Raw genomic sequence first — 27,258 nt, 5'->3', positions numbered from 1 at the left:
GCGAGAGGCGAACGACTCGGCGTCAACGCCACCAGGGACTTTTCCAAGGTGGAATCTGGATAGCGAGAACAAATCGGAGCGGACACGGGTGAACGAAGATTTGCGCCGTTCCCGAAGCCGGGAACAGACCTGGCCCAAAAAAGCAGGCACGGCAACTAAAAAGAGAAGGGGACAGAGTTTGCACGGGGAGGAAGTTCCGCATTGGGAGGCAAGGATTGTTTCGTACAGAGCGATTATCGACCCACCAGCCGCGCGACCCGATTTTGCCACCACGGATTCCGGGGTTGACTACACTTACTCTATAGAGATTATCTACAACTGAGCAGCAGAAGTACTTAGGGTAAGATCAAAGAACTTGACATTAGACACAAAGAGAAACGAGGCTGAGTCCGTGTCTGATTTGATCAAAGACGCCACGAAAAATAAAAAAAAATAAATAAATCAATAAATTTTTTTTTTTAAAAAGATAAGCGATAAGGGGCGGTCAAGCAAAAGGCGGTGGCCCCAGAGGAAATTTGCATGCCTGAACCCTACTAGGCTACCCTGGACTAAATCGTACATGAGTACATAGTATCCCGGGGAGTATCTCAGGGCATGTACATGTCGGTCATCAAGGCACAGCAATCCCGTTCTACCCCTGAATCTGTGATCGCCTCGGGAAGGTGATCGCGCAGCCGACGGTCAGCCTTGGAACCTGTGGACGGAGTATGTACAATATGTTCCTTTCCACCTAAATTTTTTTTTTCTCTCAATTTTTTTGTTTGGGTGCTGATTTCAATTGATTCTTGGATACTGCTCAGAATAACGCTCGCCTCCGCTAACCATCAGGGCTGAGTAATGTATGTACAGTTGTCACCACACATGAAGATCTACAGATGACCACGTCTGAAGTACTATTCCACAAGTAAGAATTCGGATGAGATTCAGATGATGACGGATAAAAACGGGGCCGTCAGATGGTTCTGGACAACTCTAAAAATATGAGATTCGTATTGCTGTTAAACCTTTCCGGAGAGGCCTTGATTGGGTAGGGCTGCGCCACCGGGTCAAGTGGCGAAGGCGCCGGCTGTCACAAGCAGGGGTTTCATGCCCCGGATTCCTCCCCTAGAGCAGACTAGCTAGCTAGCTGTGCTGAGAGGATCTGTGAATTTGATCAGAAAAGCAAAAAATAAAAATAAAAATAAAAATAAAAATAAAAATAAAAAAATAAAAATAAAAAATAATCATTCACTGCAACGATATTCTCGCCTATAGTGAATCTGTCGAGTGAATGAATGTCTAAAGAGGCTGTATAGATGATGATTGACCCTCACACTTCGACATATGTTCTATCTGATATCCAGTTCCTCCAGTCTTCAGTCGCCCTTTTCCGAGTCCCAACTACGTCGTCTTTTCCCGCTGAATCGCCCACCATTTCCCAAGCAACGATCGGCTCGCCAATCACACTGCCTGGATTCGGGAGACTGCCTGCGCACCACCAATCACAGCCGGTGGATGGAGCACTAAGCCACTTGCGGGCGGCGGGCGGAGTCTGCGGCGCCGCAAAGAAAAAAAATTTTTATCGGGCGGCGAGGGGCCACACAGCCGATAAATATCTCGCCCCCCTTCCCTATCGCCCCTCCTTCCTCCTCCCACCCTCTCCATCTTTCATCGAGGTCTGACTCCTCTCTTTTTTTTTCCATTTCTTTTCTGCATAGACAGAATAGAATCGTTCTCCCCTTGAGAACGACCTGCTGCGTCACTGAACAGCCAGACGCAGCGTTTGAGCCATTTGCTCATCCCACCAGTGAATCCGTGATACCCATAGAGAAAATCTCTTTCTTTTAATCCTCGTTTTTCCACCCTCGAAAACCGCCAAAATTTCTTCCAAAATGCCTGCCGCTTCCGTTGCCTCCACCCCGGTGGCCTCCAGCAAGGAGACCGCTCAGTCGGTCGCTGTCCTCGAGGACCTCTTCAAGAACCTCAACGTGACCACCACCGCCGACGAGGCCAACGCCGCCGCCGGCAACCTGGCCACTCTCTTCAGTGGTCCCATCCCCGAGCAGACCCTCCCCGTCAAGGCCGTCGAGCTCTTCAAGAAGCAGCTCGGTAACAAGAAGGATGCTCTCGCCCGTGAGCGTGCCTGCCAGGGTATCCGCGCCATCGCCTCTCACCAGACCATCGCTCCTGGTGTCGAGCCTCACCTGGTTTCCCTGCTTGGTCCCGTCCTCGCTGCCGTCGGTGACAAGATGGTCCCCGTCAAGGAGGCTGCCCAGTCCGCTGCCGCTGCCATCGTGCAGGCCGTCAACCCCAACGCCGTCAAGGCCGTTGTCCCCATCGTCCTCGAGTCTCTCCAGAACGCCCAGAAGTGGCCCGAGAAGAAGGCCGCTCTCGACTGCATCGACACTCTCGTTGAGTCCGCCCCCGCTCAGCTCTCCTTCCAGGTCCCCAGCCTGATCCCCGTCATCTCCGAGGCCATGTGGGATACCAAGTCCGAGATCAAGAAGGCCGCCTACTCCACCATGGAGAAGACCTGTGCCCTGATTGCCAACAAGGATATTGAGCGTTTCATTCCTGAGCTCATCAAGTGTATCGCCAAGCCCGAGAACGTCCCCGAGACCGTTCACCTGCTCGGTGCCACCACTTTCGTTTCCGACGTCACTGGCCCTACCCTGGCCATCATGGTTCCCCTGCTGGACCGTGGTCTGGTTGAGCGTGAGACTGCCATCAAGCGTAAGTCCGCTGTCATTGTCGACAACATGTGTAAGCTGGTCGAGGACCCCCAGATCGTCGCTCCCTTCTTGCCCAAGATGTTGCCCGCTCTGAACAAGAACCACGACACCCTGGCCGACCCCGAGGCCCGTGAGAAGACCAAGCAGGCCCTGGACACCCTCACCCGTGTCGGTGAGATCAAGGACGGCAAAATCCCCGAGATCTCCACTGCTGGTGACATCTCCACCGTCTCCGCTATCCTCAAGGAGATCCTCGAGGCCAAGCACAAGTCCACCATCAAGTCCCACGAGGCCGTCATCGACTACGTTGCCGCCATCGCCGGTCAGCTCGTTGACGAGAAGGACAGCGACGCCACCACCTGGACACAGAACGCTCTCCCCTACATCATCGCCATCGTTGGTGAGGAGTCCGATGCCAAGCCCATCGCTGAGGCCCTCCGCAAGAAGGCCTCCCCTGAGGCTGCTGCCAACGACGATATCCCCTCTGACGAGGAGGAGGGTGTTGACCTGTGCAACTGCACTTTCTCCCTGGCCTATGGTGCCAAGATCTTGCTTAACCAGACCCACCTGCGTCTGAAGCGTGGCCAGCGTTACGGTCTGCTCGGTCCCAACGGTTCCGGCAAGACCACCCTCATGCGCGCCATCAACAACGAGCAGCTTGAGGGTTTCCCCAAGAAGGATGAGGTCAAGACCGTCTACGTCGAGCACGACCTGGACGCTGCCGATACCGAGCTGACTGTCATTGGCTGGACCTGCAAGAAGCTGCAGGAGGTCGGTCTCGACCTGGGTGAGGACAACGTCCGCAAGGAGCTGGTCGGCGAGTTCGGCTTCCAGCCCGAGCAGCTGGATGGCCCCATCACTGCCCTGTCTGGTGGTTGGAAGATGAAGCTCGCTCTGTGCCGTGCTGTCTTCGAGAAGCCCGATATCCTGCTTCTGGACGAGCCCACTAACCACTTGGACGTCAAGAACGTCGAGTGGCTCGAGAACTACCTCAAGAACTCTCCTTGCACCTCCATCATGGTGTCCCACGACTCCCGCTTCCTGGACCACGTTATCCAGCACGTTATCCACTACGAGCGCTTCAAGCTCAAGCGTTACCGTGGTACCCTCTCCGACTTCGTCAAGCGCGTTCCCTCCGCTCGCTCCTACTATGAGCTGGGCGCCTCCGACATGGAGTTCAAGTTCCCCGAGCCTGGTTTCCTTGAGGGTGTCAAGACCAAGTCCAAGGCCATTATCCGTGTCAACAACATGATGTTCCAGTACCCCGGTACCCCCAAGCCCCAGATTTCCGACATCAACTTCCAGGTTTCCCTGGGCTCCCGTATTGCCGTCATCGGTCCTAACGGTGCCGGAAAGTCTACTCTGGTCAACGTCCTGACCGGTGAGCTGATCCCCACCGCTGGTGATGTCTACCAGCACGAGAACATCCGTATCGCCTACATTAAGCAGCACGCTTTCGCTCACATCGATAACCACCTGAACTCCACTCCCTCCGAGTACATCCAGTGGCGTTTCCAGACCGGTGAGGACCGTGAAACCATGGACCGTGCCAACAAGATCGTCACCGAGGACGATGAGAAGGCCATGGACAAGATCTACAAGGTCGAGGGTACCCTGCGTCGTGTCGTCGGTATCCACTCTCGCCGCAAGTTCAAGAACACCTACGAGTACGAGATCTCTTGGGCTCTGGGTGACAACGTCGGCATGAAGTCCGAGAAGTGGACTCCCATGATGTCCAACGACAACACCTGGTTGCCTCGTTCTGAGATCATCATGTCCCACTCCAAGCAGGTCGCCGAGGTTGACCAGAAGGAGGCCCTCGCCTCCGGTCAGTTCCGCCCTCTGGTCCGTAAGGAGATTGAGCAGCACTGCGCCAACTTCGGCCTGGATGCCGAGCTGGTTTCCCACTCCCGCATGCGCGGTCTGTCCGGTGGTCAGCGTGTCAAGGTCGTCCTCGCCGCCTGCTCGTGGCAGCGTCCCCACGTCATCGTCCTGGATGAGCCTACCAACTACCTGGACCGTGACTCCCTTGGTGCTCTGTCCAAGGCCCTCAAGAGCTTCGAGGGTGGTGTTATCATCATCACTCACTCGCGTGAGTTCACTGAGAACCTCACCGAGGAAGTCTGGGCCGTTAACAACGGTCTCATGACCCCCTCCGGCCACAACTGGGTCCAGGGTCAGGGCTCCGGTCCCCGTCTCGACCAGAAGGGTGATGACGAGGAGGACAAGTTCGACGCGATGGGTAACAAGATCGTCGTCGAGAAGAAGAAGAAGCTTACCGGTATGTTTATCCTCGTGCATTCCTGCACTTGCTTTCGATTCATTTGGATTGTTGCTAATTGTTCTCTACAGGCTCTGAGCTGCGTAAGAAGAAGAAGGAGCGTGCTGCCCGCCGCAAGCGCGGTGAGGAGGTCTTCTCCGATGAGGATGACATCTAAGTCATTTGACTTAGATGGGAAATTGATTCATGGAGTTTATGACATGTTGATGAATTTCTTAGTTGTTGCTGAGACAAAAATACATTTTCAGGCTGTTCACATATTTTTTACATTCGCTGTAGTAGTCCTGTAGATTATCTTACCTTCGCTCGTAGACTTGTGAGATGGTATTCCAACTTTTCTCCCGGTTGAGTCTGTCTTGATGCGATCGGCCGCGGCTCTCAGGCTTGTCTATCGCACTGCACTCGCGCGTTGCTCTCGAGTCTACAAATAGCGATGAAACGGGTCATTCGTCGATATTTGATGATAAAATCACTAATGAATGCACTTTCTCTGAAATCTTGCTGAGATTTCCATATATTAACAGTATGTCAAGCAATATTATATATAGAATAAGGCTTCACATCATCAAGCTGCAATTCCTTAAAAAGCTTCTCCAAATTCTCAAGACCAGCAATAACATCATGATAAAACGCTTCCTGGAGCGCAGGACTGGAGAAGTCACTATCGTGACCGAAGTCGCAATGCAGGCATTTCCTGATGATTTCTCTAAAGCTCTTGCTCACGATCTGATTGCTATGACCAACTAATCGGTCCGCGGTGAAATATTCCACAAAGTCCTGCGTTTCCCCCTTGACCAGGTCGATTGGTTCTTCGAGGGTGGCGATGGGAGCTTGGTGTATGAGTTCGATGAACATGATGCCCAGTCCGAAGAGCACGGGGTTCCGTATAAGGTGGTGGTACACAAATGATTTCGGGTGAGTGCTGTCAATGGAGTTTGAGGCTTGGATGGATGTTGTGATGTATGGTAGAGCGCGCTGTGTCTGCTGGAGCAGGGAGTCGTGGCCTCCGAAAAATTGAACGTCGTTGCTTCGCCATGCTTTCTTGAGCCAGGGTGTGGCGTGGTAGTAGAGGACGGCCGTGGCGAGATATTTTGCTAGTCGGACGCACTCGTAAATGCCCATTTCTCTGGTGGGTTTTGATCTTGATAAGGATATTAGTTGGGCGAGTGATGATGCGGACGTGGTCCTGCTGTTGGTCTGGGTGTCGATGTACGCCAGGTGTTTGCAGATTGCATTGTCTCCGAGAAGTCCGATGCAGCTTCCAGAGTTTCCCTGGCAAAGAGACCTCTCAACAAGGGCACAAAGATTGCGCTGTAGATAGAGGTTCGGAATTGCGACGATGGGCTCTTCCGGGCGCAGAGCTTGTAAAGGCCCTGGTATTGATTCTTGTTGCTGGAACTGTACCCGTTTGACAACCTTAGGTGGACAGGTCCCTTCTTCATATTGCCTTGGACGTTTTTGCGAGGAACAGCTTGTTAAAAATGATGAAGAGGCTGACTGGAAGCTGCCTTCGCAAGACTTTATGGTCGATTCTACATTAATCCATACTGCTTTCCCGGGTGTCGTGTTTTGGATCAAGGCCACATTGAACCGCACCTGCGCCAATGGTCCATTGAGGTCCGGTTGAAGAGATAGATGCACGTTATGGACAGAGTGTGCCTGACAAGCTGTTCCAAAGGAATCGTAGAGGTTGCAAGCGGCTTGCTGAACAATGCGAAAATGTTGGAATTCGCGGTGGTCTTCGATAGTCCAGGTCACACTCGTTTCCTGCGATGACCGGGGTTGTCTTTCTTGAAAAATTGAAGATCCAAAGACTCGAACCATGGATTCTAGGTCTTCGACGGCATTCTGTGAAGTTGATGCAATTAATAAACAAATAACTGACGGGTAACTGAAGCCTTTTCTCACCCTTGAGTGGGCTTCTAGGGTGCGATTTGGCCTTGGTGGTAACAGGAAGACGCGTTGTGATTATTTCAATCTCTTCCAGCTTTTTCTGAATTGCCACGGCCAGCTGCAAACAAACCTCCCTCGATGAACCAAGATGCTCGCCGACAGAGACTGAGGTACCTGAAGAAAGATATCTCACGTGGTCTGAGAAAACAGAACGTTGGTTTCTCAGTGTTCTCTTGAGATCCGTGTCTCGAGGTAAAAACTTTCGAAATTGTTTGAGACAGTCAATCGCATTCTTGAAGCCAGATTTAGTTGTCGACAGAACTGCCAAGATCAGATTATAACCAATTATCTTGGAATGACAGTATTTACCTTGCAATATATCCAGCTCGTGATGCTTTTGCAAATCATGCGTTTCGTCATCATTTGTCGAAGGGGGCGTTTGCGGCATAGTATCGAAACTGCACGACTCAACCGCCTGCACTGGCATTTTGTGCAGCTCATGCCTCTCATCGGGATGATCGATGGCTGCCCATTGTTCTAGCAGTGACTTCATGCATGCAGCGGCTGCCCCAGCGGTGTGCTTCTGCCATACTTTGTCCTTGTGACTATCAGCGTAGTCGCAGACTCCCTTTACTACGATGCAGGGCAGATTGTTGCATATACCTGCACCCTCCATTTCGAACGCAATGACATTATCCTCGGCAGCGATCCTGTCTCGATCCACTCCAGACTTCATGACCGTGTCTCCCGAGGCGATCCTCCCGAAGTGGATGCCAATCTGGCTCGGCGATGGACGAAATCGACGGATCAATTTCCTCGAGTCACATCCTAGAGTTTCGCAAGTGGCCTCGTGAGACTCTTTGCAATGCTCGTTCCTCTTGCACTTTTTGCACCTTGTTGGACTGTGATGCTTGTGGTCGTAGGTTGGTTCGAAGAGTCGGTCTCGCACAGGACGGCGATAGTCGCTGGTTCGTTTTTGCAGGGTCTTGAGATGGTAGTTGGTTCTATCGAGAAGGGTACCACGGCCCCTTTTGCTTCGCAACTTGTGCATGAAGGCTTGAACTTCGATGTTCGCCGCGGGATCCGTGACACCCTCTTTGCGGCGAAAACCTCCAGGTAATCTCCTACCCAGGTCGTATACCACAATCTCACTGCTGACGATTATATCACCGAGGAAGATGCACTCGTATAGATCACAACATCAATGATCCGAATCTTGGCTTCGTTGAAATACTTTATCAAACCTGCTCGGCCGCTCTGGTCCATTTGTGGAGGTCGCGTTTCCGATCAACGATAAATGGACCCCACAGAAACACACTGAAGAAAGATGTCGCCAACGTTCGTTTATGGGAAGAGAACTTCCCTCCTGGACATCTCGATACTATCCTGGCGCAAACACGTTCCTTGAGACTGAATGTGGTCGAAAATTTAAAGGGCATCGGCAATATTCTCAGGCCATACTTCGCGAGTTGTGATACAAGCAGTGCAGGAAGCGGGTGCGACGTCACACAAGATCTTGGTCAGGAACTGGAGACCCAGCTAGAGAAAGCTGCGATAATGATTGCGAATGAGGAATTTTCTGACTCGTCTTCGGATGACGAGTCATCTGATGATTCATCTCAGAGCAGTGAAAGTCAGTATAATCGCTTCGGACGGCTCCACTGCTATGTCAAATGCTTGATGGATCTTATACCAGTGATCGAGAGGACCAATTCCTGTTTAGAAAATGAGGAAGAGCGGCAGCACACTCCACTTCAAAACGAATTTCGTTTGTCCCAGAATGCGCAGCCTTTTGCCATGCGTATTCGAGATCGGTCGGCTCCCTGCCCAGAGTCCTTTTTCTTCTAAGCTGACAGTTTAAACAGTTTCACAAATGCCTCAATTCTGTTGGTGGAGCGATTAGCAGAGGCCAATTTGGAAAGATCCATTCGCATCAGGGAACAAGATGAAGAACTTTCCGAAGAACGAGACCATAGGAATCAAGACGCCGTGACTCTATTCAAGCCCTACTCTCAGTTCCATGATTCTGGTATTGGGACATCTCTTGCCCCAACATCTCGCTACGCTGCAACCGCTGCCTCGCATACCTCATTTCTCTCGGTTACCGGAGAAGAAGCTCGAGGTCGCCCTCGAGTGCCTCCTCTGCCGAATGGGGGCGCCCGCGCTTTCCGGTGTGATTATTGTCGAAAAATCGTATCTATGCGAAGTCGGATTGATTGGAAGTAAGTTTCTTTACATTTCATAGCAGAGCGGGGACCTAGCTAACTAACCAGAATTCATGTCTTTTCAGACCTGCAGTCATACCTGTGTACACACGCAGATTGCAAAGTCTCCCTCAAAACGTTCTCAAGTCGTAAGGCCTGGATGGATCACGAATTAACTGCACACTTCAGTCGGCGGATGTGGCGTTGTTTTACATGCAATGCCATCGCCCTAACGCAGGGAGGATTTATCAGCCATTTGGTTAAAAATCACAATTTCGACGCGACTGTAGATATTTTGACGGCAACAATCTCAAGGGCCGAGCAGACTGTTTTGAAGCCTGAGTTCAAAAGTCACAACTGTGCATTGTGCTCCGAGACCGGCTGGAAATCGCAGAAAGCATACGCAACACACGTAGGACGACACTTGGAAGAAATTTCCCTTGCATGTCTTCCAATTGACGAAGAAAGCGATAGCGATGTTGATTCGAATGCTGAAAGGTTGACCAATTCGACCAAGGGGAGCGAGCATGATTCTGAAGGCATCGATCAAAATGAAACCGATCAAAATTCGGAAGATGACAATGTCCGATCTATCTCCAACCTGGACTTGGAGACTTTCGAGGCTAATCTGCCTTCGACACTTGCGCCATCCATGAAAAATGCGTTTCGCCGCTTGGGCCCAGATATATCTCCGCCCCCTACGCAATATATTAACTGGATGGATACTTCCAAAGACAGTCTTGAAAGATGCGACCAACGCAGCGTTCCAGCACCGTCAAATACATATTCGATGGAGGAGGAATTTGCTCCATCCCAGACTCCAGACTCCTCTGCATTGCCTTCCTTTACAACATATATTCCCGATACAGTGAAAGCGTCTCATTGTTATACCGATGGTGACTCCCTGTCCCAACACACCAGTGACAAGTATGTATAGAGACTGTTCCATATCACATACTGCAGCTGTTCTATTCGATGACAAACCTAGCTAATACCAAAAATGAAGCAGAACCGACCCCAAGGAAGGTCTGCGCTGCCCACGACAAGGATGCTTGTCCCGCTTTAAGAGAAAGAAAGACCTAAATAGGCACCTCAGGTCTAAACATAATGATGATGATGCGTTTTTCAAATGCTCGAAGTGTCAGGAGTCATTTGGGCGAATAGACAATCTTCGGCGTCACCAAAGGATGAAACATACATTTCCCCACGAAGAACGGGCACCATATGAGCCACCGGCTCGTCAATCTAGTACTGGCTATGAGACTTTACCATTCTTGTCCATTCCACCAACAAGATCACCTCACTCCAATAATCAGCAGGCTCAGGATGATCTCGCCGAACATGCAATGGGGCGCCCACGACGCTCTTCAGGTCAATTTGAAAATCAATTTGTGACTCCACCCACGACTTATCAGGATAACTAACTAGATCCGTTTTCCGAAAATCGGATTCTTGAACGCCGCTTCCCATGTACTCATTCTGAATGCGACCAATCCTCCAAAGGAAAGCACGATATGCGACGCCACGTCCAGTCCGTTCATAAGGCTTCTCTTTACGAATGCCCTTTTTCTTGACGCGACCGGTTTCTCTTCCCGAGGGATCATTTGGATAGACACCAACGCATTCTTCAAAAGACAACATATGGAACCATGAATACCGCACGCAAAGAGATAATGAGCAAACGGATATGAATTTGGCAGGGAGCCAGGGCATGGCATCTAAGCCAACACTCAGCTCTGAAGATGCTGGCTTTAAACCGAATGTCACAAGGTCACGTGCCCTATGACAGCATCTATGAATCGACTGAGACAATATCATTGTTGACTCGACTCTTGGGTTACAGATTGTAATTTTCTTATGTTGAATTATACCATTGTATGTTAAGCGATCCCAATGGCTCTTTTTTCTAAGTGCATGCGCAGTGAAAGCATGTAAGGTATCACATCTTATTTACTAGGATTATGAGGGTGGGAAGCGGGTGCTCTGTGATAATTTCTAGGCCAAAACGGTTCGCCAATGACCGGTGCGTCCACCACAATGTACCGGAACGCCAATGATAACTGAAATCTTCAGGTGAAAGCTCTAAATCTCCTCGAAAACAGCCATCTTTGGTCTTGGCCCGTCGATCTAGTACCCGCAGTGAGCCCGCACCCTTTGCCCATCACATTCCTGTTCCCGAATAGTCAACACTCGGATTCCATCGGGTTCTTCTAACCCAATGTCTAGACTACGCGTCGGAAAGAAACATGTCTTTTGATACATTCGTTTTGGGAGTTATGAAAACGAGAATTCATAGGCCGGACATGAAATTATCGTTGCGGAGAATTTTTGTGTGATCTCCTACGCTTGTTCTCATCCTCGCGTGCGAACTCGGCGACCCATCCTCGGCTGTATCATCTTGTCGATCTGTGACCTCAAATATCACGAGTGAATCAATAAGTCCAAGATCTCTTTATCCGAAAATGGTGGACTTGATTGGATAAAAAGCGGACTTTCAATTTCAACAAGTATCCCACAACGGGCTCGTCGGCTTTACTTGATTTGAGAAGGACTTTAATCGCGGCTGAAATCGACTCTGGAATGTACAAACTGTAATTGCCTTGATGCAATTTACCAAAAAAAATCTTGGCACTTGTCGAGGCCACTCCAAGTCCTCGGGTCGGTCTCAAGAGTCTAATCAACAAACTCGCCACTGGAATACTCGGATTGAAATTTGAGGACTCCACAGTCTCACTGTTCCAGAAATACACCACATCCAGGAATTGGCAGACATTCGAAGTGTAATCCTGGAAGAATTTCAGCTTAATCGTCGATTGGAACAGCTATTGATGGTATATGGCGGCAAAGGCATAAAGGCGAGGCGGCTGTCTAGGAGCCTATGCAAGTCGATGCCATTTATGCAGAGCAATTCGATGCGCAGACTTTACTAAATTGCTTAGAAGTTTAGAAAAACTCTGATAGTTACAGGAATGTTCATCGGCCTTGCGGAGACAATTTCCCGAAAACCGAGGTGCTCAAAATGAAACATTATGAGTCGAGAATTCCCAAAGGAGCAAAATCAGCAGGAGGTAGTTTCCTGTCGGGTGGTAGGTACCTAGTCTACACCAGGCCTGTTTAAAAGCACTGGCTATGGAATGAATGAATTCCTATCTTAATTCATCGAAATTTTCTATGCAGTGACGGGAACCAAGATAATTGAACGCGTCCTCGAGAAAAGAGCGATACTATGACATGGGTCTCTCGAACTTACATAGTGGGAGGCTAGCAAGCCAATTTTTACACAAACCTTATGATTGTCGAGGCGAAGGTAAGGCGAAGTCTAATTGAAAATTTGGAAAGGGCAAAGGCAGGCGTCGTTATACATGGGTGTCCTCGGACGGCTTGTAACCTTCATTCTCAAAGCATCGCGTATGGTGTTTCCAGGCCTCGCCGGTTTTTGAAAAGGAACACAGCCCTCGGGGTTCAGAGGTTTATAGTATTGTCACTGACAGCACCACTTTCCATTTCTACTGCATTACGTATACCGGACAGGTAAGTGAGGAACATTCCACTGCATCTCATTGCTTATCAATATTCCTGTAACATGACATCTCAAAGTGGTTGATCCACCAGGACTCGAGGAAAATTGAACGGAAGCCATAATTGCAACAGCAATCGAAGCAGAACGTGTTATCCGGACTCAAACCCAGCTATGTACCAAACTCCCAAAATTTGTGGAAAGAATCAGGAGGAAGCAGATCTGTACACGATTCTTGAAATGGATTTTGTATAGCGATGAGTTGACGCTAGCTCACGATTTTCGCCGTCACAGCTGCATTGAAAACAAACGCCGACAATAGGTTTTCGTTCTGCGCAAAATAAAACAGTCTAAACAAGAAATTTCATCCGAAAATCACGCCGAAGGTTCTCAAGAACTATCGAGCTGAACCGGCGAGTGATCTTCTCAGGTACAGAAAGACTTTTCCAATTTCAGGCTTACTATTGGCCCATCGATTGATGCATAATAATGAGTCGCCTCGTGCAGCTGCCACAGCCACCTCGTAAAGAGAGGTAACCAAAAAGGATGAAATTTAGGACATCCTTGATGAGTTTAAATCTCGGCTTTGGAGCGTCATTTACAGATACCCTGGGAAGGGCAGCGCTTTATAGGGGGTGAGGTTCGGCCTCTCACGACTTATCTTGCGCAGACCATATTCGAGCCGATGTTCAACTTACGAAAGAACGCGGAGATTTGGAACAAATAACTGATCCAAAAGAATAATGCGAGATGGCATTCTCAAAATACCAGCGCAAAGCAACAGAAGCGGAATTCGGATTACATGAGCTCGACGAATGACACATCTTCTGGGAAGAGAAGTCTCTTTGTGAGGGCCTCACCCGGAAGCTTATGGTGGTTGCTCCGGACTGAAATCCCTCTAGCCAATATCTTCTTCCTGTGGTTTGCCAATCTTGAAAGGACGCGCCGCTTCCAGTCAACAGCACCGCGGAAAAACACAGGACGATTCACAGTAGAGTGCGCCGATCATAAGTTGAGGAGCTGAGGATTCTGGTTTGACCTATATTCTGTTGTTTCCAAGACTCTTATTCAGATTTCGTCCTCAAAGAGCGAGACGTCAAGACAAGCTTTTATGTGCTACGTGATTTACCTTATTACCACGTTTGTTTTTTGTTCAACGGGACTTAGCTTGCGAGCCGCTAATCCGGTCGAAAGTTACCATATGTCAGGGACTTGCAAATACCAACCATATTCTGGCCAGCCGCTAAAGTGAATGTCAGAGGGCTAATGTAGGTAGGGCTAGTCGATACTGCTGGCTCACTAAGTCTCCTGTGGTCCTCTCATAGTGGAGCACATGGATGAATGAGATGTCATGTCGAAATTTCATCGTAGGAGGAACTCATCATCTAAGCCAATCCGTATCTCTTGACAGGCCACGTCCCAAAGCAAAAAGTTAGAAAAGAAATGTGTTGCGCGGCCGATATTGCCTCTTTTTCGGAAGCACAAAATAAGGTCGCGTATCTGCTAAAGAGAAATTCCTGATTCACAGAAGCTTTCTTTTACTAGCAAGGTCGGGCGGGTCCTATAGTAGAAATCTGCATGCCCCAAAGGTTCGCTGTTAATGACATGTTTTTTCCACATCATGATAACGAGCCCGGTATCGGAAATTTTGTAGCCACTGTTTTTCCAAGAGTTATTAGACTCAAAACATTCCTAGCATCATTGGCTCTGCAGCTTCTCGGCGTCGATACTCAGGCATGTATCCGAATCGAGTGTCGTCGGGCTTGAATAGATCACTGGTCATGTCTTCTGAGGCTTTCATAGACACACGCAGTGTCAGGGAGTTTAAGAAATCTCTTTGTCGATCGTTATCTTTGGGCTCCGCTATTTGACGCTTTAAAGGGTTTTATCCCACTTGATATTAGAGCCCTTGATATTTCGAAGATCATCGATTGACAGAGAGCCCCAAAAAACAGTTATGATGGCTGCTTCGAAGGCGAAATATTGTTTTCGTGTCATCTCTTCCTTTGCGGGTGACTGGGTTGGTAATAGTGTGGCTGACATGGTCTTTCGGGATCATTTGACCTGCGGTCACACCTGTTTTGATGGTGAAACTCCATCTGGATATTTCCGTGGACCCCTCAAAGTTCCCACCGAATAATGCTCGAACCTTACGCTCGAACGCGGCTCATGTGGTTCATGGAACCGAGGGAATCAAGTGATCACACTGTTGTCGCTCAGCGCATAATCACAAGGAAACAATACCGTAGCGGTAATGAAGAGAGTTTGGGGCCTCATTTATTGCGAAGTAATTTCCGTCACGAACATATAGTTCTTCGGGGCCGGTGGCATGTTCTGCCACACTATAAAACGGCCAGTTTAAGAAAAGTTGTTTTTGCTGACCAGTTTTCACGGAGTAATAGGATGCTTCCTCAGTCTGGTACATTGACCGCAGTCGATGTCTGGGCCCCAGGTCTTTCCTCTGGAGGAGTTCGGAGCTTGAAGAGTCGACCTCCAATAGGGAAAACATAGAAATGTCTATTGGCATTCATTCCCCGCCCTTCCTTTGTATTTTAGGACTAAGTGTCACATTTCCAGATTCCAATAAGGATTTCGAGCCAAACTAATAAGTCCAGTGTGTCAAGCAACAGACGCTTATATTTCTGCCGTCGATATTCAGACACGATCGAGCGGCAGAAATTCAAGTCTGATCTGGAACATCCGGCCCCGATAACAATAGCGGGTCCGTGGTCTTCTCAGGTTCCCGTTCATCCCCAGTCTGATCTTCCCGGCTATCACCGTAGAAGGATCAGAAAAGTTTCCCTGGAAAGATAGAGTAACAGATGCTGTGGCAGACTCATTGCAATTTGCGTTCGTGTTTGCTGCCACACATGGAGGAACCCTTATAGACCGCGAGACGAGTAATTCTTCTTTGTCGAAGGAATTGCAGATTCACGAGCTTGAGTGGGTGGTGCCTGCCTTTTTATCGAGGATCGACTGTCGATTCTTGTTTAAATTTCGAGGAGGAAGTCCTTGCTTTCCATCGGCGCTTTCAGAACGAGCGGTTCAAAACCGAAGATGCTGAATAATTGCGACAGCCCATGATTTGTATTTTCCAGTCGAAACAGTGCTTTTGCTGTCTCTGGGCTTCACCATCCTGATGGTATGTGACTGTAGGTTGGTATTATGGCAAGGAAGATTAACAGGCACCGGGTGCAGTAGCAGGAATATTGGCAAGCACAGTATCACATGTACCGTTACATGTAGTGATACATGTGATAGTGGATATGGTGAAGGGTTTCGGTAGTGGGTGGGAGTAAATGTGGTGGTAGATGTGATAGTAGTGCAGATGGTGGTGTATGTTCGAAAGAAACAGATTCATTCGGTGCCTACAGACGAGAATCTCGAAGATTAAGAAGGAAGGAGAAGAAAGAAAGTCCGCCAGAAAAAGAGGGCTTAAGTACCCAGCAAACGCGCACCAGTAATCGCGTAGTGCAAACGACCCAAAATTATGCCTCAGGCACCCTTCCACGAGATGAGGCTATTCCCAGGTTCATCCGTCACATTGCCCCTCTCTTTAAAAGGACCTGGCCCACCAGGTCATCGTATCACGCTGACCTATCGTCATCGGGATTGTCCGGTTCAAATTGGTCGTTCAATGCGGCTTCTGCCCAGACATTCAGGCGCTTTGGGGGCCCTGGGAGATCAGGATATCGGCGGTGGAACTCTATCAGTTTCTCGGGTGCGTTCTTGAAGTCGCTGGCGGGATACCAGTTGTCGTCTTCGCTACCGATCCATTTTGCTTTGTACTGGAACTTTCGGTAGTGCAGCCGAACAGCAATAATCTCTTCGGCTTCCCATTCCGTGTCACCGTTCACTTCCACTGGTGGTGTAGGGTCGACAATTTGGCCTGGCAGTGGCTCCATCAGAGTGGCTTTAAGTAGTTTTTCAGGTGCAAATATTGGGTGCACCCGGATAGAGTCTGGTAGATCGAGTCGATACGAATGGCCAATCTTTTCAACAATCCTGTAGGGGCCACTTGCTTGATTTGCGAGCTTTCGTCCTGGTTGATCTGTTCGCCAGTTCCTCGTTGTGACATAGACTAGGTCTCCCACTCCAAAGTCCTCTTCACGTCGATGCTGGTTCGCTTGTTGTTGTTGGCGGCTTTGTGCTCGAGTTGCTCGCTGTTGGGTTTCTTCCCATATATCTTGGAGACGGCTAGTGTAAACACGCGCCTCCTGTGCTTGTGGATCAAGGGATTCACGTAAGCGTGGCGATACCTGGCTCAGCCAATCGCACTCTGCAGGTGTTTCCCAATCAAAGGAAACGTGTGGTTCGTACCCTCGTTCAACGAAGAATGGTGAGACTCCTGTTGTTTCTTGTGGCAATGCGGCTGCAGCAAAGTCGACCATCGGAAGGTATTCGGACCAGTTATCCTGACAATGATTCACAAAGGGTCTCAATCTCTGCGCCATGTACTGATTCGCAATTTCAATCTGCCCATCTGTTTGGGGGTGATACGCTGTCGATAGTCTTCTCTCAATACCAAGGTTTCTACAGAATTCTTTCCAGAATTCTGACACGAATTGGCCACCCCGGTCTGACACAATCGATTCTGGTAGGCCTACCCATCGATACACATTATCAATGAATAATCGTGCTGTGGCTTTTGCGTCGGTCTCCTTATGGCATGGCACTGAGATCGGTCGCTTCGTCAGAAGATCCACAAACACGCATACATTGTCAAACCCGTGTCGATCCTTTGGAAATGAGCGAAAATCCATTGTAATGTGCTGCCAAGGTCGACCTGGGATTGGGAGTGGTTGCAAGAGGCCTGGAGCTCTATCTCGCCATGTTTTCGTGCGCTTGCAGATCTGACAATTGTTGACATATCGCTTCACATCACCTGAGAGGTTCTGCCAATAGTACCGCGCAGAAACCATGCGTTTCGTTTTCTCCTGTCCAGGATGTGCTATAGATGGTTGACGATGGATCTCATCCAGCAGACGCGCACGAAGATCACCATCATCCGGTACCACTAATCTTCCTCCTCGCAATAGTAAATCACCTTCCATCTTCCACTTTCCATCATCCTCGTGCTTGGCCAGCTCACGGAGCTCATGTAGGCTTAGATGTGTGCGGTTTGCATTAAGGATTCGGTCAATAATCGGTGATACTCTGATTGGTGCAATGATTACTGATGCCGAGGATTCACATTGATTGAGGGCATCTGAATCCTTTGGGTCAGAATCCATATCCTCAGGGTATACGCCATTTTCGAGGACCTCTCTCGGCAACATGATCTGCTCCTTCTTCTTTGGGTAGTCACGAGAAAGATGACCGGATTCCTTGCAGCTGTAACACTTTACTTGCTTTAGGAGCACAGCCTTCTCCTCATCCATCTGTTTCCAGGTTCCTGTACTTTCAGTCCCAGATGAAGTGCCCTTCGTGCTTGTGTTCGGAGCAGTTCGTCCTCGATTACCACCTGCATTCACTTTCGCAGTGCGACTTGCGAACCGCTGGTTAATCAGGCGTGCGATGATTTGACACTTTCTGACAAATTTCTCAAATGAAACATCATTATCTCCTGCTTCCGCCATCACCTGGTTCTGTAGTGACACTGGAAGCTTGCGGTAGAGATCTCCCTTTCGAAGTTCCTCTGGCTGTTCTGCTTCCTCAGCAAGGTAAGTGAATTTGGCTAGGAAATCAGTGAAATCTTGTTTCTTTGGTTCCATCTTCAATGTGAGATACTCGCGCGGCCTGTTTTTGGTTTGGATCATGGAAGACTCCTTCAAGGTGATCAAACACATCTTGGATGTTCTGGTAGGATCGAGGGTTCATGGCATTGTCTTGCATACGCGGATTGATATGCCTTCGTGCTTTCCCTTCACAGCGGCTACTGACATAAGTCAGCTGATGAGCAGCTGTAGGGTAGTGGTCCTCGTTGAGCAGTAGCTTGCGACGTATCTCGTTCCTCCATGTCTTGAATTTCACATCCTTTCCATCATTCAGCATTGGTGGGTCAGGCATCTTGATCGATTTTTTGTTGCTGATAGTCGAAGGGCCAGGGGATTCACGGACTGGAGTCGTTCCCATCAGGCGCATCGTGGTCAACACGCCATCTCGTTCACGGATTGCAGCATCACGCTCCTCACGTATCCGTGCATATTCTTCTGCATATTGCTCAGCGATGGCAGCAGTAGAGGTCTGTTCCCTTAACTGGGCAATCTCATTTTCCAGTCGGGTGTTCTTTTCAGCCAGTTCTATAATGGCTTGGTTTGTGTTCATAACTCCGTCAGCATCCGTGTCAGTATCACGTATCTCGACGAGTTCAGTTTCGAGTTCATTGGTTCGGTCCTGACGTCTCATGATAACACGCCAGGCAGTCTCGGGGTGGCCACGAATCCATTCAATCAATCCATCCGTGTCCTCCAGTTCGATCGCTTCAGGAACTCCTTCATCAGGTCGGATCAGTAGTGAGGGTCGCTGCCTCGATTCTTTTTTCTTGCGCAAACGCGCGCTGGATCGTTCGGTCGACGACATATTGCTTCAGTCGTCGTTCGTGTGCGGGATCTTCGTGGGGTTCACCAGGTAGCTTGGGCGTACGTACGTCCTTTCGCTCAGCTGACTTCAAAGTGAGAAAAAAAAATGAGAACCAGGTAGCTTAACGCGTATTAAATGGTGTGCGTCTTCGCTAGAGAGAAAGATGATCTTCGAGATAATGTTAGGGGCCGTTCGAAAGAAACAGATTCATTCGGTGCCTACAGACGAGAATCTCGAAGATGAAGAAGAAGAAAGAAAGAAAGTCCGCCAGAAAAAGAGTGCTTAAGTACCCAGCAAACGCGCACCAGCAAACGGGTAGTGCAAACGACCCAAATTATGCCTCAGGCACCCTTCCACGAGATGAGGCTATTCCCAGGTTCATCCGTCACAGTGTAGATGGTCGTGTAGATAGTGTATGTGTCAGCGGATGTCGGCAGTGGACACGGTGGACATCGGTAGTGATTCGGTAGTGGGTGTAGTAGGTCTGAGTTCGAATCGTCAATCAAACGTGATAAGATAGCCGACGATTATCAACACTAATAGTGTATACTTTCGCGCTAGGTGGAAGGAAGTGGCAGCCTGAGATCATCTCATGTGATCGAATAACCTGACCACGCCGACAATTAAAAACGAGTCATTAGGAATCTGGTTTTGAATACATCACATGCAAGAATGCTTGAATAAAATACACGTCGGCCGAGGGCGTACCAGCCGTTTTGAAGGTGTCTGTATCTAGCCTGCCAGAGGCCCAACCTTGACATCGGTCCTTGTCCGCAATTCCGCCAGCTCCTGGTTTTTTTGCTGGCTCTTTCGATGTTGCGACAGCAGCCTATCGTATCTCTTCTTGCCGCCAAACTTGAGCTTCGTGATTATATCTGCAGCTTGACCGCGGGTCAGTCCCTCCGGAGGAACATTTCCAGTCTTAATGCGCGACTTATTCAGCATCTGGATCTGCGTAGCTGTTGCTGGGCTCTGTCGCCACGGCTTCCATGATGCAATGAAATGTTCCTCGAATTTGCTGCTGGCAAATGTATCACCTGCTCGAACGGCTGTCTCGAGGTCCGGCCCAGAGGCAATTTGTCGTGGTCGGGTGAATTGCGGTTTCTCGGTGATTGGATCTTTGAATTTCATGACATAACGTACGACGAACATCTCTGCTTCCTTCTCGAGGCTGAGCCATCCATTTGTATCTGATAGAATATACTTTCCATCACCGACTCGCACCCATGAGTTCTTGCTCACGGACCTGATATGCCTCTCGTACCGCGTGTCGCCTAGGAGGTCGTAGATACTGTCATATTTCGTGAACTGCAGTTGCACGTCTTCATCCAGGGAGTTTTCATTGTAAGGTGGTGGTGTTGGTTGACTTGATTTCTGCCGCTCCTCTCGCATTTCCTTCACGGTAGATTTGTTCAAGACTTCGTCGGGATCAAGGCCAAAAAGGGTCGGAGTCGACAGAACTCCCGTTGCCAATGACGCTACCATGTCAATAATATGACAATCCTTCTTCCCAAAGAAGAGCCGCAACCCTCGGCCGATCATTTGAATAAGCAGATTTCTGGACCTAGTTGGCCGAGCCAAGACAACGCAGTCGATATTTGGAATATCAGTTCCCTCTGTGAAGAGGCCACAGTTCAGTAGAACTGGAAACTCCTGTTCTTTGAAGGCCTCGATTTGCTTAGCACGAGTATCCTTGTGTGTATTGGAAGTAATATACCGAGCATCGACACCGTGCTCGCGAAATGTTGCAGTAAGCTGCTTTGTATGCTCGATATCCACGCAGAATACCAGTGTCGACTTGCGGCCCGCCGCATTTGCCATCCAGGCACGTACTGTGATGTTGTTTGTGTTTACAGTATTGACCGCTTCAGAAAGCGACCCAAGAGCAAAGTCACCGAACTTGTCTTTTTTGACTTGAGACAGATTGGCTTCTGATTTGACTGTAGTAAAGACCGCATCTGCTAGCCACTTCTCCCCAATCATATCCACATAGTCCTTGTGGTAGACAATGTGATCAATCGCAGCACCCAGTTTCAGTCCGTCGAACCGCGAAAAGGTCGCTGAGACGCCTACCAGGACTGGCGCACTGGAGGAGGGCTCATTCAGGCCAAAGTGGCCCAGGGCCTCGCGGTAGGATCGCGCGACTATATGATGCGCTTCATCAACCAGTATGAGCTTGAATTCCGCTGGATCAAACCTCCCAATGCGCCCTCGTGCCAGAGTTTGGACCGAGGCAATGATGATGTCTCCAAGCCCTGTAGCCACGTTCTGACCCATCTCAATCTCTACAGAAAGGTCTGGGTATGCGAGACGGCAGTGCTTTGCGGCTTGTTCGACAAGCTCGCGTCGATGAACAATAATCATAGTCTTCGTCGCTTTCGCAGTGCGTGAGGGAACCCGGCTAATGAGCTGCGTGAAGATGACCTGTTAAGCATCAACATCGTAATTCATAAGCCCGATATTGCTTCGACCAACCGTCTTGCCGGCTCCAGTGGCTAATGAGATTCCGAGCCGTCGGTGCCCTTCATCGAGGTATTTGAGTACCGACTGAATGCATTCCTCCTGGTAATCGCGCAACACGATGCTCGATCCAGGCAATGGCGGCGGATACGTCGAGTTGAAGCGAGTATTGCGCGGGCACTGCGGTAAAATAGACCGTACTGGATTCTGTCTCCATGGCTGTCTTATCGAAAGCAGCCCAAGCCTGCGTACGAACTCCATGCGTGTCGGAAGATGAAGTCATGTCGAAGCTGGGCGGAGAGGCAGCGCGTCAAACAGTGCAAACTGCAAACTGTCTTATCGGCGATAAGCCCAGGGCGTGGTTGCCTCAAAGTGGAGCTCGACTTTTTTTTTTGACTTTCGCGCCTCTCCAAAACAATAGTCTATCACTTTGCTGGTGCAGCTGTGATGTTTCGCTTGCGGCTCTTCAGGACGCGCCGCGACTCTGCCATCTCTGCACGATGAGCAGCTCTCCCTACCATGCCCCTGATGATTCCGACTCCGCCTTGGGTTGGCTGGCAGACCTGCAACCCCCGCGACGCTCAACTTCTCCCGCAAAATCGTCGATATCAGTAGCTCTGGAAGGGGCATCTGGAGATGATGATCCCAACGAATATACCGACTTCGATCCAGGCTTCTCGCTTGCTGACCTACAACCCCCGCGTCGCTCAACATCTCCCGTTCAACCGTTGAAACCAGTAGCTTTGGAAGGATCCTTTCGAGACAATGATCCCACCTCGGTGTCCGATTCCGACTCAGACTCAGACGTTCCACTCGCAGTCTTGCGAGCCCAGTTACGCTCGGGAAATGATGATCCCAATCCTGCCTCCGATTCCGATTCAGATGTTCCGCTCGCGACACGACGAGCCCAGCTACGCTCAAATTCTCAGTTTGGATTGCCGGTTTTGAAACCAAACGCAGAGTACGATCGTCGGACGGATCTGAGGCGCAGTTTATACAAGCGCTATCGGTGGATGCGGAGTATTCGCCGAAAAAGGCTTAGGAGATTGTTCCCGGACATCACACCGAACTCCCTGCAAGAGTATACCGACATACTCAAACAAGTCGAGGAAGATTACAGCCCCAAAGCTGTGAGCGAATATGATTCGGTGCTTGGTAAGACTCTGTACGGAGCAATGGAATGGACTGCCAAGGAGAAGGAGATTCTTTTCGATGCGCTTGGTCGAAAGGGGAAAGGCCGCGTCAAAGAGATCGCAGATGCGATTGGAACGAAATCGGCCCTTGAGGTCATGGAATATCTCCGCATTGCCGCTGATTCGTTGAAAACCTACACTTTACTCCCCTCATTCGAAAACCGGTACAGGCCCATTACCATGAGCGATATCCCTGCTGCGGCGGAGATTAGCGAAAAATGCTGTGCTGAGCAGGATGTGCACGCAGAGTACTTGACTCGCAAAGGGGCAATCGACGATGAGCTCATAGGCCGACAGATATATTCTGGATTCGGAATCATCGGTAAACTCGAAGCCCAGAAACTCGATAAAGTCGATTTTGATACCCCGTTGCAAGGTAACATCCAGCTCGCTGCCGGTCTGTTCAGACTGCCTATGTGGATCAAACTCTCTACGAATCTATTCATGAACTTTGGCGGTGAAAGAGCGGATGACCACTGGGAAAATTTCTCTCAATCGGATCTAGAAAGACCCTCTATAGCTGGAGAAGCCATCATGGAGTTTGCCGCCTTGACGATAAGCTTTATCCGGCGTGTCGTTCAATCTTCAATTTTTTGTGCTGAGGCACGAAATCGCACCGCCACTCTCTATAGTGGCAAGAAAGACGAGTCTCAATTCACGGTGCGGTATTCCGACATGAAAACTGCGCTCGAGATGTTGAACCTAAAACGCAAGCGCCCTGACTTCGTTGAGATCGCGCGTGCAAACCATGTGGCCATTGGCGCTTGGCACCGCCCCGATCGCGTAATTCCAGTTAAAATTTTCGACTATGCCCGATCAAAGAAGCTTGTGAACTATAAATTCGCCCGGTTCCACGAAAAGTTGAAGGTATTTGAGGTGAAACCCGCCCCAGGCGCTCGGGACCGAGACGACGATGGAGAGAGAACGGGGACTGCTGTTGACAACATAAAAAACAATGCGGACGAAATCGAGGAAGATGATAATCACAGCCGAGACAAGTATCACGGAGATGACAACGCCGTGACCAATCCCGCAGGCGTGGACCAATCCGCCTCAAACCTCCCAAAACCCGAGCTTCCCGAAGAGGAGTTCCTTGAAGACCAGAACGAACGAGAGGCAGATGCTGTCGACCGCGAACAAAGCCGTCTTGAAGAACTCTTTATGTGGTCTATTCTTGAAAAAAGACCTCCGCGTTCTCTACGCGTCTCCACCATCCAGCAGCCCATTGTCAAAAAAGCGAAGTACGAAGAAAGGAAATTTGACGGGGAGGCGAATAACGACCGGATTGTGCAAATTCCGCCTTCCACTGCCTTTGATTACAAGACTGTCGAAGGATTTGTTGACTGGCGCGATCGTACCCTCTACCGCAGCGAGTGGGAGCAGTATTCCGACCTTGAAGAATTGGCGAACGATCTGGCCTTGAATTCCCGCAAAAGACGCCGTGTTGAAGCCGGTGATGATTCTTCAACTGAGGATAGTGTTTATAATTATTATACAAGTGAGGAAAGTCTCGAAGATGAAGATTTTATTGAGGAAGATCATGACAAGTACTCCTCAAGGGAGCAAGGACATTCTCGATATTCTTCCCCCGATATAGTCATGAGTGGAGTTATTAGCAACAACGACAGCAGAAGCCAACCCGAGCGACACCTTTCCTCTTGTGGACCAATTCGCAATGTGGAAGCTACGGAAGTTGTCAACATTGACGATGACAATGAGGCAGAAGGCGGAGCCATGCAAATCTCCGGCTCTCCAGAATCTATTCCCAGCGACGATGACGACAGCGATAATGGCAATGGAGAACAAGACGCTGCACCAACCCTCTCGTCTGCCGAAATTGTCAATATCGACGACAGTGAAAGCGGAGATGAACAGAAAAGTGCCAGTCTGCGCTCTAATGTGTCGATCAGCAGCGACGAGAGTGAGGCTGGTGGCCCGGTCAATAACAATGGACGACCACAACCTACTTCTACCTCACCAATCATTGTCCTCAGTGGTGATGAAGACGATCGAGATGAGGGTAGAGACACCTCTGGCTCTTTCGAGACCTCGAGGGAAACCCCACAGCCCCCATACAAGGACCCCGACGGAGATTCAATGCAGCTGGATGAGCCTTCTGCGGCACTTCCGCCTCCTAGCTTCATTTAGGAACCCCTGTTTCCCAGAGATACCCCGTGCCTAGCACAAACCATCGATAGTCAGAATAGCACAAGTAATACTTCTAATTGTACAATTACCATGTTCACATGCCGGTCTTAGGTCTCTCTCAATGCGAACTACAAATGTTCCATTTCTATTGAAGCAATTTGGAGTTGGTAGTGAATAATCTCCTTACCATTTCCGTACTCTGTAACAGCTCCTCGCTGCTTCAATGTTTGGATCGCGGCCCAGCCAACCGCCTCTCCAGAATGGCCCCCAATTCGGTCGGGTTACAGGAATTGCCCACCCGCACTTCTTGGTAGGGAGACTATCTATCGAAATGATAACAGTCCACTTGTTATCAGCAGAGATCCATTTGTAGATGTTGGAGTACTTTGGAATACGCATCCGAAGAAAACGCATATGGTCAAACATGCCGCTCACTTCCTAAGATCGTCAACTAGCGACTCTATCCTCATCTCGCGACGCAATATTAACCACGAGGCTTCAGACGAGTGATCGAAATTATCAATGTGGTCCCTGTGAAGCTTCTGCTTTCCGCAGGCCTAGATTTCAGGCGATATGATGGGTTGAACGCAGTTGCAAGAGGCTTTGCGGATATGGTGCGCGTTTTCGTGGATTCTCAGATATATGGAGACACCCTGAGTGATATTTACGGTGGCGCGGGACCTTGGCTGCAGCTGCCCGACAAGGAAATATGGAGATGCTTCTACTTTTTATGGGGGTGGAGATATCAACGGATGCCAGCCTTTTGGCTCGAAAATGTCTCAAGTTTGGTTTTTTTTTTTTTTTCCTGCCATAAACCGACGCAACTCTACTGACAAGCTTGAAAAGCCTCGCGCTAGTCGAAGCCGCGGGAATAGGGCACTTGGAAATGGTCAAGTTTCTCCTTGAATCTGATGCGGATCCAAACGCGCGAACTATAACTGAGTGCGAACAGCTCTTCGACAAGCATGTGAACAAATCACCACTCTTCCAGGCTGCATAGTTTAAAGACGAGGCCATTGTTCGGCTAATTCTGAAACGAGGAGTGCATTTGGCCGTAGCCGGGGATATCAATGCTTGCGAAATTGCACATCTCTCGCATCTCGGGGCCGAAGCAATGGTCACGCTCATCCTGGAACATGTCGATAACGGATCAAGACTAGCTGAGCTCGGCGTGTGGGAAGAGTTTACTTCCTTCACTATGCTGTTGCTGTTGGAGGTGAAGCTCTCGTTCCGCGATTGCTGGATATGAGTTTCACGGTGAATACTCGGATCACTCCTTTGAGATCGCAGGCGTAGGCTCTGCTGATGCGTCATTGGAGTACCAGAAGTGACAGCGCGTTCATCCCACTTGCACCTCGCCTTTGGAGCTCGCTGTAACGCGCCGCTATACGAAATTGTCCAGTCCATTATCGACAGAGAAGATAATATCTCAGAAAATAACTTTCTGGGAAAAAGCGGTGCTATTCTGGCCAAGGTGGCTGCTCGAAACGATGATAAATCCATGACGATGGCCCTCAGATGTGGAGACGAGTCCGAGGTACGACGATGCTGAACTTGTGGGGAAGCCACGATCATCATAGCAGCTGCAAAAGAGTGAACCGAGTCCATGTGCCAGATGATCGTGCAGCAAGGTCTTCTCGCCGATGCCATCAGGAAAATCAAACAGCGACTTCCCGAATTTCTGACCGCGGCCAATACAGCCTCGTGCCGCGGATCCTAGAGCAAGATACTTCTCTATATGAGCTGCCGAAAAAGCCCAGAGACATATCGCCGATCGAAACGGCTCTTTCTATTGCGGCAGCGCTTGGCCCACTCGAAGGATTCAAGCGAGTGCTCGATTTCGCTGTAGCCCTAGGCCCAAGGTCTTCTAAAAGGCTTTCGTCATATCTTAGACGAAGCTACGCGGCGCTTTCAGTCTGAAACTGTCAACTATCTTCATGATCGTTGTGACTTCGGGGCGAACGGGTAAGCAAAATGCATTATGATGCAGCCTTCCTAAGGGGTGCTGCTTCAAGTAGCCATCCAGGCTCACTTTCGACAGTGAAAGCCTTGATTAGTCAGAGCGTCGAGGCAGACGCAGATTCAGCCCAAGGTCGTACGGATTTTGTGGGAATTTCCAGATATGGCGGAAGGCCTCGCCCATGGACTTATCCACAAGTCAATGAAGAAATAATTTCTGGCGGATGGTATACCCCTATTCCTTTCAGGCCAATTATGTAAACTTACAATAATGTGCCGGTTCACAATTGTAGGTAAGCTGGAGGTCTTCAGATTCTGAGAAGACGACGTAAGAATCAACTGTCAACGAATTCAACGCAATGTCACATAG

General features: G+C 49.5%; 6 protein-coding genes across 6 annotated transcripts; 2 read left to right on the top strand and 4 right to left on the bottom strand.

Moving 5' to 3' along the window:
- Window positions 1–1,871: 1,871 nt before the first annotated feature.
- N7532_006350 (putative translation elongation factor eEF-3) lies at window positions 1,872–5,149 on the top strand (the record flags this gene model as incomplete). Its single annotated transcript, XM_056618844.1, has 2 exons — window positions 1,872–4,992; window positions 5,064–5,149. 2 exons carry the CDS (start codon window positions 1,872–1,874, stop codon window positions 5,147–5,149), a joined length of 3,207 nt encoding a protein of 1,068 aa, XP_056475003.1.
- A 371-nt stretch (window positions 5,150–5,520) lies between these two features.
- On the bottom strand, window positions 5,521–8,068 carry N7532_006349 (purine and uridine phosphorylase; the record flags this gene model as incomplete). Its single annotated transcript, XM_056618843.1, has 2 exons — window positions 5,521–6,840; window positions 6,878–8,068. Coding segments are annotated over 2 exons (2,511 nt in total), but the record flags the coding sequence as incomplete, so codon positions are not given.
- Window positions 8,069–15,261: 7,193 nt separating this feature from the next.
- N7532_006348 (Retrovirus polyprotein) lies at window positions 15,262–17,987 on the bottom strand (the record flags this gene model as incomplete). The annotated part of the gene is made up of 2 exons (XM_056618842.1): window positions 15,262–15,408; window positions 16,263–17,987. The coding sequence occupies 2 exons, from the start codon at window positions 17,985–17,987 to the stop codon at window positions 15,262–15,264; spliced, it is 1,872 nt and encodes a 623-aa protein (XP_056475001.1).
- Window positions 17,988–18,291: 304 nt separating this feature from the next.
- Window positions 18,292–19,128, bottom strand: N7532_006347 (uncharacterized protein; the record flags this gene model as incomplete). Its single annotated transcript, XM_056618841.1, has 1 exon — window positions 18,292–19,128. One exon carries the CDS (start codon window positions 19,126–19,128, stop codon window positions 18,292–18,294), a length of 837 nt encoding a protein of 278 aa, XP_056475000.1.
- Window positions 19,129–19,860: 732 nt separating this feature from the next.
- Window positions 19,861–21,849, bottom strand: N7532_006346 (DEAD/DEAH box helicase; the record flags this gene model as incomplete). The annotated part of the gene is made up of 3 exons (XM_056618840.1): window positions 19,861–21,552; window positions 21,604–21,768; window positions 21,841–21,849. The coding sequence occupies 3 exons, from the start codon at window positions 21,847–21,849 to the stop codon at window positions 19,861–19,863; spliced, it is 1,866 nt and encodes a 621-aa protein (XP_056474999.1).
- Window positions 21,850–22,088: 239 nt separating this feature from the next.
- Window positions 22,089–24,929, top strand: N7532_006345 (uncharacterized protein; the record flags this gene model as incomplete). The annotated part of the gene is made up of 1 exon (XM_056618839.1): window positions 22,089–24,929. The coding sequence occupies one exon, from the start codon at window positions 22,089–22,091 to the stop codon at window positions 24,927–24,929; it is 2,841 nt and encodes a 946-aa protein (XP_056474998.1).
- Between the last annotated feature and the right edge of the window lie 2,329 nt (window positions 24,930–27,258).

Source organism: Penicillium argentinense (assembly GCF_028826775.1).
Source record: "Penicillium argentinense strain IBT 30761 chromosome Unknown utg000005l_segment0_segment0, whole genome shotgun sequence".
NCBI classification, from domain to species: domain Eukaryota; kingdom Fungi; phylum Ascomycota; class Eurotiomycetes; order Eurotiales; family Aspergillaceae; genus Penicillium; species Penicillium argentinense.
This window is presented reverse-complemented; position numbering and strand designations above follow the sequence as displayed.